Raw genomic sequence first — 14,616 nt, 5'->3', positions numbered from 1 at the left:
TTTAATTTATACTAAATTATCATAAGAAATGTCTTCTATGCGTAAAAGATATAAGTTGCTCAGCAGCACCTTAAAAGGCGTCCATTTTGATGTCTAAACATTTCTGACTGAGGTCAGTTTAAACGTCAAGCCCTCAGATTTCTGAGCCACACCTTTGCATTAAGTGCAGAATGCTGATTTTCATTTTATAGGTGAAAGATTCATGGACAGCCCTGGTAAGTATGATCTTGAAGGCAGTATATATTAATCTAAAATCTCTGCTGGACTTTTCTTAAAAAACCCCCCATTAAAATTCATAACTTGTTTTTCTGGTCTTTTTGCATTTAAGCTGACTAAATAAGTCATTTCCCACTGCAGCGGGTTCAGCTGTCCTCTGCTTTGTGTTGAATTCAACAGATGTTGGCTCCGAGAGCTCTTTTAAAGAACAGCTATCGATGTGACGTCTGTCCTGATGAAGCTGCAGCTGATAATTAACACAGTCAGTGAAAACAGACTCTATGGGCTCAGCTTAGTGTACATAATGATTTATCAGTGCAACACTAATGAGTACAGATGCTCATTGTGGTCTTTAATTTGCATAAATTATATTCAGTCTGCAACACAGCACTGATATTTCTGATTATAAAGCATTAAGGACAGCTCATTGTTGCACCTTGTTCACTGGCCACATTGATAACTCCAGTGAGTTGACATAGACCTTTATCAAAACTCTATGGTCATACAATATAAATCTTTAACAACAAGCAGTATTCTGGATACAAGCTGCTGAAATGAACAGCACCATTGTAGCAGACAGATCAAGTCTGTAAACTTGCTTGTCACTCACTCAGACCGTTAGAACAGTTGCATCACATTCTGCTTAGCCATCTGATCTTTAACACCAAGCCTTGCTAGTTTTCAGGCAGTTCAGTCTTGATATCAGATTTGTTTTGCGAGAAGAAATTTAAGTACTCAACTAAATGAAAACCTCTTCTTTGCTAATGTTCATTTGTTTTTGAATTTTAAATACCATAATGTTCATTAAAACAAATCATCTTTCCTTCCTTTGCCGTTTTTTTTTCTGTCAAGTCGTTTTAAAAAGGGATTTCATACAATTGTATTAAACTACAAAGTATAAAAACTTATGGAGATAAATTCAGCATAAATCCAGCTGAGCTTGAATGTTTCATTTTGTTCCTCTGAAACCCGTTATTGAGAGCTTGTGATGCGAGTAAAATCTGCCACACAAAAATCACACAAGACATGCAGTTTCATCTCAGTAAAATAAAAATTGCAGGCTCCTGTCAAGCTTATTAAAAAAATCTTAAAATAAGCTTTTAGCAAGTATTAAACTTTTAATTAAGCCCACATACATTAAATATGCATGATAAATTTTAATCTCAAACCTTATGTTTTTATTAGCTGTAAGCAGAAAAATCAAAATAAATGTTTAAAAAAGGTTTAAAAACAGTTAAGTTAATCCAAGTATTTTGCTTAGTGGTTGAGTTAATGAAATAAATTCAGTGTCGTCAAAGCTTTCTGACTACTGCCCCCTGTGAACAAACTCTAAATGCCCTTCAACATATAGAGACGCCAACACATTGCAACATTTCCTTGATTTAATAGACATCTTTTATTTTGCATTTCTGAAAGACAAAAATGAATAAAATCCTAATTAACAAACTTGTTTTTTTTTGTTTTTTTTTTACTATTGTAAAATAAGAAGTGACTACAGCACAAGTGTGTGCAAAACGCCCAAGTAGAAAGGTGACTGAAGGAGAAACAACATGAAAGGAATGCTGGAACGATCTAAAGAAAAGTCTTTATACAAATTGATAACTCAAAAGAGAAGGAGTGTTTTACTTTTAAAGTTCTCCAATTCCTCAATTCCTATGCACAGAACAAAACTAGTTTCGTAATTGGATTTCAAACACACTTGACCTGCTGGCTCTCAGTAACAACCTGCAGCTGTTTGGCAGTAACAATGAAAGCTCCTCGGTTGAGGAACTCCACCACTATGAATCATCCAGTGACATCGTATCTTGACTTCACTGGTCCTTTATGCTGAGAACTGGATCCACCAGTCGATTGTGAACATGCATTAAACCTGCAGTATAAAAAAGACAAATATTAGATGCGTAGTTCTGTAGCAGAGAGGAAAAATATATATAATTTTTACTGAATATGGAAACATGGTTGACATGTTTCTTTACAGGAAAACTATAAACGTATTATTGACCAGAACATGCCGTTTAAATCTCATTAAAAATGTTTCACTTCTGCAATACTGTTAAAATTTTAAGTATTCTATTCTAGAGTGATGTAGAAAAACTACCCCATTTTGCTTGTTACATTAAGGACGGATGGATTAAGGCTGGAGTGTTAGAATTATTTGAAATCATAAAACTGAATAATTTAAATCTAAAGCCTTTAGCTAATCTAAAACTGCAAAAACAGTTCTGATGAGAATTAGAAGGAGGGATCAGATAATCTAAATTTAGCTTCTCTAAATTCAAAATGAAGTCTGAAAATGTTTCCTCTTGGACACAAAGCTCTCCAAGAACCCAGAAAAAAAAAAAAAAAATCTAAGACATCGTCCACCTCATTTCCATAAACAGGATGTGCCAGTACCTTTAAAGTATTTCACAGTTTTGACACGGAGTTCCAGCGTGGCGTCCTCGTCGCACACAAAGATGGTGTGCGGGTGCTGCTGGAAGGCCGACACCGTCCACATGTGGTTCACTCCCTCTTCGATGGCCTTGTACAGAGCGAACGCTTTGTGAGCTCCTGTGATCAGAATCATCACCTGAAGGAGAGCAGGAGATTAAAAAACCCAATCAGGTGGAGGCAGGGCTTCCATGTCTGGAGGGGGGTGGGGGTGGGGGGAACAGGGTGGACTGACCTCCTTGGCGTCCATTACAGTTCCCACTCCCACCGTCAGAGCCATGGTAGGAACCTTGGAGAGGTCGTTGCCAAAGAAACGAGCGTTCGCCACGATGGTGTCCTTCGCCAGAGTTTTAACTCTGGTCCTGGAAACGAGGCTGGAGCCGGGTTCGTTGAAGGCGATGTGGCCGTCAGGGCCGATTCCTGTGGGGATCGGATGAGAGATTCAAGACGCCGCCGCATGTCAACATCAAACGATCCCAAAAGGAACTTTCAGCAACGAGAAGTTTTACTTTAGATGGTTTACGTCTGTATGATCACTCTGAACTGATTTTACCATCAGGGAATGCAAGAGACTAAGACATACCAGGTCATTAAACATCATATAAGCACCACTCTTTTGGTGTGGACATCGTTACTGAGTGATGAATCAAAGTCCACAATTTTCAGATGTTTCAACTTTGGCCAGCCAGTTAAATGTACTGGACTTGGAAATGTTGGCAGTCTTGTTGAAATCCCTGCTAAGTGTCCAAGTATCTAGATTTTTAAGGTTTATAGAAGAAGACTTTCGTTTTAGATGCACTGGCCTCTAATATAATGTTTTAAGAACAGTTTAGAATGTTAACTGAAATCATATCAGCCAATTTGTTTTGAAGCAGAACAATCTTGTTTTCCAACAACTGCCTTCTTACATATTGTGAGTATGTAAATTATGCTCCTAATTTACCTAACAAAAGACTTAAAAAAAATTGTCATGCTCCATTTTTATTTTACATTACAGCTTTTAATAGAGAAATTGTAATCAGTTAAAATCTGTATCAAAAATAAAAATTGGCTGCGCAACCATGAATAAAAAAAAAATCTTTAATTTTCACCTCCAACAAAGAGCTCGATCCCTCCAGCCGCAGCGATCTTCTGTTCATAAGCATTGCACTCAGCCTCTAGGTCCTCTGCGTTCCCATCCAGGATGTGAGCGTTGGCCGGATCGATGTCGATGTGCTTAAAGAAGTTGTTCCACATGTAGGAGTGGTAGCTCTCCGGATGAGCACGAGGCAGACCTGCAGGACGAAAACGTTTGTGTCAAATAAGAGAAGAAGACCAGCCGTCTCCAGCTGGCGAACACTCAAGGAATACACGTTTGATTTCTTCCAGGAATCAATTTGTTATGGTCACATAAAAATCTGGCATTTTTGCAAATACATTTTAGAAATTAATAGGGAGTAAAGAAAATTTAGCAATCATTAGGTAATTTTGCTTCAAACTGGCTCCATTTTGCTATATCCCCCCCAACTAACTTTTGTGACTGAAATTTGATCTAATCGATTCAGAAACAGAGGCGGCAGAATTCTTGTCTCCGTCAGCAGAGAAACGTCAGTCTGAGGGGAGGTGGAGAAAGAACAAAAAACAAAGCCCTACAGAAAGGTTTTATTCAGACAACAGATTTAATCCAAGTAACAGAACAGACATGAGGAAAAAAAAAAAAAAAAAAGAAAAATGGCTGAAATAACTTCAATTTACATTTTTTGGCAACTACTTTTTTCTAAAAGTTTAAGTCTCCAAATGATAATAGATATTCAGCAATGCTCAGAAGTTTACATTCACATGTTGAGGGTGAGATTTCTTTGCAAAATACCCTCAAAGTAGTGAAGTGGTATGGAAAGAGCCAGAGCAAGGATGGAACAATGTCTCGCAATGATGCATTATGATACATTGTTGCAAAATGTATCATTCACGTATCAAATGTACCAATTACACAAAAAAACTCCTTGAACTGCAAAAAAATAAAAAATAGCATGCAAGTAGATTTCAGGTGCTCTTTGCTATTATTATACGTGTTCCTTATTGCTTATTGAAGAAGAAATTGTTTTAAAAAAAAAAGAAAAAAACAGCACTTTTTCTTCTCTACTTCCAGTTCTAATGATGGCGCTCCGACAGGCGCAGAAAAATTGCACTCACCTACGTACTCATCCATGTTGAAGGTTTTCACATACTTAAAGGAAATGTCTCCACTCCTGTGGAACTCTATTAACTTCTGGTAACAGCCGTACGGAGTGCTGCCTGAAACAAAGCCAGAATCATAGCGCATGAGAGCCAGTGAAACCACAAACACCGCTACGGAGAGAAATACGGTAAAGGGGAGTCTGTTTACCTGTGGGTAAACCCAAAGTAAAGTATCTGTCTGCAGAAGGTTTGAACTCGACGATCCTGTTTCGGATGTATTTAGCTGCCCACTCACTGGCCAGTTCATAGTCGTCCAGAATCACCAGCCTCATGCTGCTGATAAAACCCTCAGTGAACAAAGGGAATAAACTTAAATCAGAACCATAAACAAGAACTGATATTGGAGCTAACGCTAGCAGGTACGGAAACTCCTGCACTTCTTTAGCGTTAACTTATTCTCTGTTGTTAATTATCCCGTCATTATTCTGCAGCTAGTAGTTGCTTTTAACATCCGAATAACAACACAGAGCAGCGTTACCTGGTAAAAATCCGGCTGGTTCTAATCAAACTGCACACAGCAGACGGCTGCCTCCTAACTCACATGACCAACAGCGGGGTAAGTGGTTTTAAAGCGGAAGCTATGGAAGTCCGCTAGTGTCAAAAATCTGAAGCAACAACACACATTAGAAAATAAAATAATGAAGATTGCTAAAATAAAGTGTAGATTTTTACTGTATTTAGAAAAAAGCTCAACAAACACATCAACTTTATTTTAAGGTGGATGTGTTTGAATTTTGGGTTTCTACATCTGGTCAAGGAAAGATTCCAATGCTGCATTTCTTTATGGATCCTATACAAACTTTACCCATTTTTTCCTGCTTCTATATACATATTATTTTTTATTATCTGCTTAATCGTTTATTGTTCTCCCTTATTGACTGTCAAGGGTTTGGTAAGATTAAATGTAAGAATCACTAGTTATTTAATGAATTCAAAATATGTAATTCATCAGAATTAATTATATTTTTCCTTTTTAGAAAAAATCTCAATAGAGATTTTTTCATCTTAAAACACTGATTCTTAGTCCAATAACATGACTTTGTCTAACTGTTGTAACTTACCTCTAATGCAACAGCCAGTGATCAATATATCTAAATTCCTGAGCACTATTTCAGTTACAGTTCAGCTGACAAAGACCTTATCTCTCATTCCACAGAGTAAAAATAAAGATAAAATCAATATGAGTCAATTTTAATAAAAAATATATATATACATTACTTCACTTCTTTACTCGACTTACTCATTTCTCTCGCAGTTTGTATTAAGCAGGCATAATAATTGGTCATTCCTGCTATTCTCTCACATAGAAATGTGACTGTATTCAAAAATTGCATCGAGGTACAAATATATGGAAGACCAAAATGTTCAAAATTAAACATTGTGAAATAAGTATCTACATCGGGGTGGGCAACTCCAGGGCTCAAGGGCCGGACTCTTGCAACTTTTCAATGCGTCTCAACTTCAACACACCTGAGTCAAATAATGAGGTCATTAGCAGGACTCTGGAGAACCTGACTGCACTTGATATAAGGATTTTGACTCTACTTTGGTGTAGAAATGCCTCAAGTTGGTCATATCATCAGCCAAAGATGTTCAGAAATTAACTGAAGCTGTTCTAAACACCAGCAGGTCTTAGAGTATTGGATTTTCTTCAGAGTCCTCTCAGGTTCCTGAAATGTGTGACAAAAATCTGTAAAACCTTGACAAAAAAAAAGATAGACAAACAGCATCATTTAAGGTTAAAATTTAATTATGTAACACTCCTTATGAGGAAAGATTGACAACAAAATTGTAGCATAATTGACGTATCAGAGCTATAATTTTAAGTGAAGTTGTAACAGGGACAAGGAACTGTCACAGAGGTTCCTTGTTTTGTTATCACTAAAACAAAGATGTTTTAGTGACAACTAAAACATCTTTGCAGCATTAGATGAAGATGATGATCCCAGGATAAGACGGAGGCCGGATGCACCGCATCTGACAAGAGTTTAAACTTTAGTCCCTCTTCTTGTAGTCCTCCAGGTGAGCCAGGATCCATCCAGAGGGTCCAAGGATCGTTGCGGCGAACACAGCGCACGCAATTGTTGATTCCTGGACAAAAGACAGAGAGACGGATTGATGAGTCAGCAGATGAGTGCAGAACAATACAATCAAACTGAGCCGACAGGCAGAAGAGCAGACAAGTGACTGATAAAAAGAGTAAATACAATCCTCAAGCTAAAGGAGCAAAGAAGGGTTTGCCGTTTATCTTCAGACAGAAATTTTTAGATGTATAATTCATCTTATAGATGAAACAGTAAGGAGCGTTTTGAATTGAATTCAGTGCAACTGAGGCAAAAATGTATGGCACCGACTGTTCTTAAGCCTGAGAATCATGTAGGGATGTTTCCCGGTTTGAACAAAAAGAAAACAAGGAATTCATCTCAGGACGGAGAATATGTTTGGAAAGAAACACAAACCTGAGGCAACTGAGATGTGAGGAGTTGACGGAACGTAACAGTAATTTCAGCGGTATGCAGAATTGTCTATCAGCACTGCTTTCAGTCTGCGTTTCAATTTAGCAAACAGGTAAAGCTTCTATCTTTGAACACTAAACATATGGATGGTTTAGATGCAATAAACAATTCAGCATCAAACCCATAGTTGGTGAGGCAAACTATCCTGATATGTCATAGAGGCTCTGTTGGATATTTATAGCAAACTGAGCTGTGTTTTTAATGTTTTTATTCAATATCACAGCAAATTTCTGAAGATGGAGATCATTTTTAAGCTCATCTTATCCATACCTACTCTGGACAAGGAATTACCGACATATTGATCTTTCTACCCAAACTGAAGAAAACTAAATAATTTCTCATTAAGATTCAGTGTAGTATTAGGCCATTTGATGTAGTCTTGTTTAAACTAGTTGACCTTTAAAGTGACTATATAATTGGTTACAGAAGGGGAAAAAAAACTATTCTAAACAGTTTCTCATCAAGTTATTCTTAATCTGCAAGGGAAAACTTCGCAGATCTCCAAAACCCTTCAGGCCAAACTCTGAAAAAAATCGAAAAAGATTTTTGACTAAACAAGAGTGTGTGAATCCACCATCAGTCACCAAAATCAAGTTGTTTTTTGAAAAAATTTAATAATCTACAACTAGAGAGAGCACAGACTATGACCTCCAAAAGGACAGTCGTTAGCAGTTAGCCATTAGCCCCGACACTCACAACGACGCCGATCTTCTCTTTTGGCGGCCTGGTGTACATATTCGCCGTCTGGGTGACGGTGTGTCCCCGCAGGACGGGTGCGACGCGGCTGGCAACGGTCCTCAAGATCCCCGGCATTTTTTTTAACTATTATTATTTGACACGATGTCACGTATCTTCCTTAGCAGAGAGAAGCTGATGAGTCAATGTGAGGAAATGCTCATTCGGTCTTACCTAATAAATTACAAGAAGAGTAATGCTTACGGCGCCACCTGCTGTCTTGGATGACGTCTTGTGTCTCATCAGGACTGAGCTACTATAAAAACAGCAACTACGACAGAGCGGGTCACAATGTACATTTTCAATAATTAAAGTAAATATACAATAGAGCACTTATTTTTAATTCACTCCAGAGTCCTCCTTTAGGATTTATGTAAGGATTCAGTACCAGAAAATCAAGTAAATCAAGTTTCTCCCTTTTAAAAAGTAATTCATTACTTTATGGACCAGTCATGAAAGAACCAAAGTGGGATTGGTCCCTGCTTTTTTAAAAAAAATGTAATTTGGTGGGGGGGAATTAGTACTTTCTGCTTTGTACTGAATAATCTCTAATCAGGAAAAGTAGGTGGTATCTACTCAATTACATTTACTTGAGTAACTTATTTAAAATGAAATAAAATAAAATAAAATGAAATAAAACATTTTTACATAAGATAAAAATATTTTATGTCTCACATTAACACACCAACAGTTTATGTTAATGTGAGACTTCTTAAAATGGGTTTTAAAGAATCCATGTCCAGTGCAGGATGTTCAAATGAAATCCAGATTTCTTGAAAACACATCAAGTAGCATTTTCAATGTCCTTTATAAGCTTTAGCGTACAGCAACACTTACTGTAGTAATTCGATTGTGAATAACAAATGAGAATTGTCTATGATGCTGAAAAGACTGCTTGTGATGTCTAAGACCATTTAGCATCCTAGTGGGTGAGCCATATCTCCTAGATCTAAAATGCATTTTTACCTCATCCAGCATAGGAAATTTCAATCTGCACTCATGTTATTTCTTCTTGGTCATATACATTTGCTTTGTGTTGAAAAAACATGTGTGGGACGACAACACATGCAAACTCTGACTGAGGTATAGGAATGTCAGGTGTTGCAATAGTATCCTGATAGGTATTTTTCTCGAACCTTCATAAAAGAACCACAGACAATGTATATTAATTTTATGGCCAAGCTTTTGCAAAAGGAGAAGACTCAGCAAACTGCTCCTCCGAGCCGTTCACAGAGCGTTCTGAAGACCTTCGGTTACAGCTTGTCTTTTATTATCAAGCAAAAAGATGGAGGATAGGTAAGGAAGACAGCAGAGACAAAATACTACTGCACACAGGCAGTTTCTAATATAGGGAGTATTCCGGTTGATAAGAAGGCACCTGTGGAAACATAATTTAAGGTCTGGGAAACACACAGTTAACTGTTTCACATGAAGACAAACAGGCAGATGGGGCCTCCAGGTCAGTTTATACACACAGAAGGAAGAGAATACTTTAAATTGAAAATCACAATAATCTATAGACTGAATGTTGATTAACTATTGTTTATTAACTATTGATTAACATTCGACTGAATATGAACTAAAGTAATAACAAAATGATAATACCAAAAAATCTCTAACAATCCTCTGTAATGTTTGTTGTGTGACGCAATTAAAATGTTATTTTTTGTTGAAATGTCAGTGTCAGAACCCAGATTTCAGGCCACATGAGCAGTAATCCTTACTTTTGTATGAAATACTGGCTCCCAGCAGAGAACAGAGCTGGAATGTAATAATCCACCGAGAAACAGGCTTTAGTTTCCCAACACCAGCTCTCTGATTCTCTATTCTGTTCAAACAGCATCTCGAGAGTTTTTACTGTTCTGCTCTTTAGAGAAGAACAGTAAAGAAGAGTTCTGGTTTTGATTGTTTTTAAAACACGTCAAAAGATGGGGATGGACTCAGAGGTGAACAGTTCTGGTGATGTTGCACCATACGGAGGAAAAAGTGCTTTCAGCCAAATGGAGCACAACATCGTGGCTGGATATCTGATAACTGCAGGTAGGAAAAGGAACAACATCTGTGGGATTTCATAGATATAACTAGATAAACTGAACAGCTGGCAGAAACAGAAAACAATATCTTGTGTGAAGACAATGTTATATCGTTGAGTTTATTCAACAATCTGGAAAACAGACACGCCATCGGAAAAACAAAGAAAAAGTTAAGTTCACTATCTATGATTTCCACATAATATGAAGCTAAAGTTTATTATTTTCCTATGTTCTAAATGTTATATCCATGCCAGACTGACCGTTTGAGAAAAAATTGATTCTCCACTTTAACTAATTTGTGACAAAAATAATTAAACTGATTAAAAATAAGGTTCCTCAAAAAACGACAGGAACAATATCTTTGTATAGTGTAGAATATTATAAGCTATGTAGAGAAATTTTAGGACTCAAGCCCAAGTTGGATAACTGATCTTCAACCTTTACAGTCACAAAACCTCCGGAAAAGTAGCAAGTGTGCTTTTATTAACTCTGCATAAAATGGAGGGAGAAACTAGAGTATGGGAAAAACCTTTGAATATTAAGACTTTATTCCTTCATTGTGAGAAGAAAGTTTTAAGAAGAATCTCAAAACAGTAGTGTGATTCTCGCATTGATTTGAAATTCATTTATATTGTTCATCTATCATATCTGAACTTGTTTAGAGAACCACCATTGTCTTGTTAAGTGATTTAACAAACATACAGATTATGTATGTTACACATTTTGAAACAAAAATCTGAAGGAAGCCTACATGGCCATGCATGAAGAACCACCTTTATAGAAAGCTTTTGCCTCCTCCACTCTCAGGTGTCATCAGTTTGGCCAGTAACATCGTAGTTCTGCTGATGTTTGTAAAGTTCAGGGAGCTCCGCACAGCCACTAACTTCATCATCATCAACCTGGCCTTCACTGACATCGGAGTGGCTGGTATTGGTTATCCCATGTCTGCTGCCTCAGATATTCATGGAAGCTGGAAGTTCGGCTACGCCGGCTGTCAGGTGAGCAAACAAAAATAGAAATTCACCCACACATCACACACAGTTTCTTCTACTTTACTTCTCTGTAATCTTTTGATGTAGTTTTGATTAAGGGTTCCTCTTTGGATTTTTGTTGATTTTTTTTTCTTTCAGGTTTTTCTTTTAGACTTATTTTTCTGTCTCGTCATGTAAAATTAGAATGGTTAACTGGGTTTATTCTAAGCTACCATGACTCCGAACAGTGAGCCGACTTTCACCTCAGCTGGTCAGCTCAGGTCACGTGTTTGGACTTTCTGTCTGAAGATTATGTTTGTTTTTGTGCAGATTTGGTCAAACTTATGTTTTATTCCTTTCAGGAACACACACAAGATGCAAACCTGCTTTCCCATATGAAGAGCTAAAAACTAGTGTTTGTGTGTATTTTTAGTAGCCTATCAACTGTTTAGTGATACTAAACAGATTCAGTAAAAAAGTCCTAATAAGCATCAACATAGAAAATCCGAGTTTGAACTTTTTATTTTGCTTCTGATTTCAGATATATGCAGCCCTCAACATCTTCTTCGGCATGGCTAGCATCGGCCTACTGACTGTGGTTGCTATTGACCGCTACCTCACCATCTGCAGACCAGACATCAGTACGAGCCCACTCTTTTCCTTGTCCCTTTACCTTTAGTTGAGCCATGTAGAAGGAAGAAACTCCCTTTGTCAGCATCCAAACCTAACCAAAAAATTATTAAAATGACAAATTATATGATTTGAAGGGCAAAATAAATGTTATTGTTATACAACTAAAACTAATAGAGCCAATAATGTCGGTACCATTCCACGCTACAGTAAGGGACAGCTTTAACTGTGTATATTTCTTGGCATTTAGTAACTGCAAAGTGTCCATAACAAAGCTTTCAGACATTCTGGTTCCTGTTGAATGATGCCATAGATCATGTTAAGTGATGGCAGTGGCAACTCCAACTAGTTTTACTCTGCAGCCTGTCTGAAGCCTTACAAAAGTATTAATGTCGATGAAATCTTTTCAAAGCTGTTCTCTCTTTAAAATCAGAGATCAACACTAATTTATGTTTTTACATCATGTCAAAATGCCAGACTGGAAGTTGTCAACAGAATTACCATAGCATTGTAGACACCATCAGTCAAAAATAATTAATCAAAACAAAACTCCCACTTTCAAACAGTTTCAGAATAGAAAGGAACATTTGAAATTAATAAACAATCCAGATTTTAAGTTCTTCCCTCTCGCTCTTGTTGAAGTTCTTTGATTTTGTCTCTAAAGGTCAGAAAATGACCTCTAGATCTTACAACATCCTTATTCTGGCTGCCTGGGTGAATGCTGTGTTCTGGTCCTCCATGCCTATAGTAGGCTGGGCAAGTTACGCCCCTGACCCCACTGGAGCAACGTGCACAATCAACTGGAGACAAAACGATGCGTAAGTTTTCAGAAGTGCCTATCTTGTTTTTTGTGTAACATAGTTTTACTTCACTTGCAAGGCGTTCTTTATGACACACCTCTACTTTTCCTTCACAGCTCCTTCATCTCCTTCACGATGGCGGTGATTGCAGTAAACTTTGTGGTTCCTCTGTCTGTCATGTTTTACTGCTATTTCAATGTGTCTGTCACCGTGAAGAGGTACAAAACCAGTAACTGCCTGGAGAGCATCAACATTGACTGGTCTGACCAGATGGACGTTACCAAGGTAAGTCAGCTTTGCTTTTCCTAACAGCCTGTTTTAAATACACAACATGGACACTATCTTGTGTCCATTAACAGCAAATTTGAAGGTGATGAATCACTAGTGAGCAGACATTATTTTAGAATGTCAGACATGTTTCCACAAATGTGTGGTGGTCTTTTTACCTTCCTGTTCAGTTTATCCCAAATCAACTAAATGAAACTGAAGTTCAGAGTCTGTGCTGCTTTGTTCTTGTCAAGTCAATGAATTTCAAGATGGACTGGGGAGAAGTAAGCCAAAAGAAAGTCAGTTATTTAATTTTTTCATTTGTAATGGTAGGACGGAGAAGAAGTTGGACGAATGGATCTGTGGTTCATCCACATTAATAAGAGTATTTGTTCTGGTGTGTCATGTTGTAGAAGAATCTGGGCAAAAAGAGAAAGCTCTAGATTTACTAAATTAGCTACATTTTAGCCCTGTGTAAAAGAGTAAAGGGAAAAGACCTCAGACACAACCAAATGAAATATTCACTGCATAGACTGGATGGGCTCTCAGAGTCAAGGTGGTTTGGAAAACTGATCTGGATGCCCCTGGCAGACCTAGAACACACTGGAGAGACTATGTGTCAAGGGGTTTCCAAAGTGGAGGCGTCTGGTAAAACGGATGCGTCTGTTTTACAGCTGGAACTTTTACCTCCATAAGTAGAAGACTGTGGAGGGATAAAATGATGCAGGCCATCATTTGAGTCACTGTCGTAAACTTGTGAACCAGAAAAGCAAATCCTAAGAATTTAATTTGTGAGGCTTTGAATCCAACAAATTCATTGCAGTTTAGTAACTACAGCAACTGAAAAAAATCCTGACACCCCCTCTTCCTGGCAAACTACAAATTTGTTAACATAGTTTTTTTATATGTAGCACTTAGTAGACATGTTTTTTGTGTGTGAAAAATGTTTATTAAGACTTGTTTTAATCACAATTATGTTCCTATGACAAGACATAGTATGTTTAGATTGGTAAAAACATGCATTTATCCACAAGGAAACCAAATCAGTGTTAAAGTTAAGACTTTTGTTATCTGTGTTCCTGCCTATAGATGTCCATTATAATGATCATCATGTTTCTGGTTGCCTGGTCTCCCTACTCCTTGGTTTGCCTCTGGGCATCATTTGGTGACCCAAAGACCATACCTGCCCCAATGGCCATTATTGCTCCTCTCTTCGCAAAGTCCTCAACGTTTTACAACCCCTGCATCTATGTTATTGCCAACAAAAAGTGAGTGTTTTCTTGTCTGCACAGGATTATATTTGATGGCGTGTTCTGGGACTGTAAAATATTTTTTTTTCCTGCAGGTTCAGGAGAGCCATCACTGGGATGATTCGATGTCAAACAAGGCAACGGATTACAATCAGTACACAGGTCCCAATGACAATCTCCCAGCAGCCTCTGACCCAGTAATTTAAGGTCGATATACCTAATATAACTATATAGCTATTTAAATGTACCTACATTAAAACCTTATGGTAAACATTTATGTAATCCATTTATCAGTATTTGACTATCGTAGCTGTTTCTTTTGTTGGATAACTGAGTACGCTGTGGTATTTGCTATGTAAATCCCACTTGTTTTTATTTGTTGTTTTGTCCCATTTAAATCAATTCACATATTTTATACCCATGTGCAGTGTACTGTATATAACCCTGCTTTTCTGTTAGATGAGGATTTTTAAATAAATTTTATGTATGGTTACCAGCACAAATAGAATAAAGATAAATGTGGCTCAAGAATCTAAATCTGAAGTGAACCA

General features: G+C 37.4%; 3 protein-coding genes across 6 annotated transcripts; 1 reads left to right on the top strand and 2 right to left on the bottom strand.

Moving 5' to 3' along the window:
- Window positions 1-1,584: 1,584 nt before the first annotated feature.
- On the bottom strand, window positions 1,585-5,446 carry LOC103458993 (glucosamine-6-phosphate isomerase 2). Of its 3 annotated transcripts, none has more exons than XM_008400163.2 (7): window positions 5,342-5,446; window positions 5,012-5,136; window positions 4,819-4,920; window positions 3,738-3,920; window positions 2,882-3,066; window positions 2,611-2,785; window positions 1,585-2,086 (listed from the first exon to the last, which is right to left on the bottom strand). In XM_008400163.2, exons 2-7 carry the CDS (start codon window positions 5,133-5,135, stop codon window positions 2,028-2,030), a joined length of 828 nt encoding a protein of 275 aa, XP_008398385.1. In that variant the 5' UTR covers window position 5,136; window positions 5,342-5,446; the 3' UTR covers window positions 1,585-2,027. The 3 variants fall into 3 exon arrangements, with proteins under 3 accessions (XP_008398385.1, XP_008398384.1, XP_017158134.1); XM_008400162.2 differs by having other exon boundaries at window positions 5,012-5,150; window positions 5,342-5,445; XM_017302645.1 differs by having other exon boundaries at window positions 5,012-5,139; window positions 5,342-5,442.
- Window positions 5,447-6,591: 1,145 nt separating this feature from the next.
- Window positions 6,592-8,287, bottom strand: cox8a (cytochrome c oxidase subunit 8A). Its single transcript, XM_017302646.1, has 2 exons — window positions 8,076-8,287; window positions 6,592-6,954 (listed from the first exon to the last, which is right to left on the bottom strand). Exons 1-2 carry the CDS (start codon window positions 8,190-8,192, stop codon window positions 6,859-6,861), a joined length of 213 nt encoding a protein of 70 aa, XP_017158135.1. The 5' UTR covers window positions 8,193-8,287; the 3' UTR covers window positions 6,592-6,858.
- rrh (retinal pigment epithelium-derived rhodopsin homolog) lies at window positions 6,969-14,602 on the top strand. 2 transcript variants are annotated; one of them, XM_017302643.1, is made up of 7 exons: window positions 6,969-7,431; window positions 10,955-11,145; window positions 11,660-11,759; window positions 12,413-12,566; window positions 12,665-12,833; window positions 13,905-14,083; window positions 14,161-14,602. In XM_017302643.1, the coding sequence occupies exons 2-7, from the start codon at window positions 10,993-10,995 to the stop codon at window positions 14,264-14,266; spliced, it is 861 nt and encodes a 286-aa protein (XP_017158132.1). In that variant the 5' UTR covers window positions 6,969-7,431; window positions 10,955-10,992; the 3' UTR covers window positions 14,267-14,602. The 2 variants fall into 2 exon arrangements, with proteins under 2 accessions (XP_017158132.1, XP_008398386.1); XM_008400164.1 differs by lacking the exon at window positions 6,969-7,431 and adding an exon at window positions 9,871-10,154.
- Window positions 14,603-14,616: the final 14 nt, after the last annotated feature.

Source organism: Poecilia reticulata, linkage group LG22 (genome assembly GCF_000633615.1).
Source record: "Poecilia reticulata strain Guanapo linkage group LG22, Guppy_female_1.0+MT, whole genome shotgun sequence".
NCBI lineage: Eukaryota > Metazoa > Chordata > Actinopteri > Cyprinodontiformes > Poeciliidae > Poecilia > Poecilia reticulata.
Note: the sequence above shows the minus strand (reverse complement) of the source record. Positions and strands in the feature narration are given on the sequence as shown.

What these genes read in the sequence shown, in the direction of transcription:
- cox8a (XM_017302646.1), bottom strand. Translation starts at nt 8,192, where the DNA reads ATGCCGGGGATCTTGAGGACCGTTGCCAGCCGCGTCGCACCCGTCCTG. An exon ending in AAGAGAAGATCGGCGTCGTT is followed by an intron (nt 6,955 to 8,075) that starts GTGAGTGTCGGG and finishes TCTTTTGTCCAG; the next exon opens with GAATCAACAATTGCGTGCGC.
- LOC103458993 (XM_008400163.2), bottom strand. Translation starts at nt 5,135, where the DNA reads ATGAGGCTGGTGATTCTGGACGACTATGAACTGGCCAGTGAGTGGGCA. An exon ending in CAACATGGATGAGTACGTAG is followed by an intron (nt 3,921 to 4,818) that starts GTGAGTGCAATT and finishes TTCGTCCTGCAG; the next exon opens with GTCTGCCTCGTGCTCATCCG. An exon ending in CTGTAATGGACGCCAAGGAG is followed by an intron (nt 2,786 to 2,881) that starts GTCAGTCCACCC and finishes GCTCTCCTTCAG; the next exon opens with GTGATGATTCTGATCACAGG.
- rrh (XM_008400164.1), top strand. Translation starts at nt 10,043, where the DNA reads ATGGGGATGGACTCAGAGGTGAACAGTTCTGGTGATGTTGCACCATAC. An exon ending in CATCTGCAGACCAGACATCA is followed by an intron (nt 11,760 to 12,412) that starts GTACGAGCCCAC and finishes TTGTCTCTAAAG; the next exon opens with GTCAGAAAATGACCTCTAGA. An exon ending in TATGTTATTGCCAACAAAAA is followed by an intron (nt 14,084 to 14,160) that starts GTGAGTGTTTTC and finishes TTTTTCCTGCAG; the next exon opens with GTTCAGGAGAGCCATCACTG.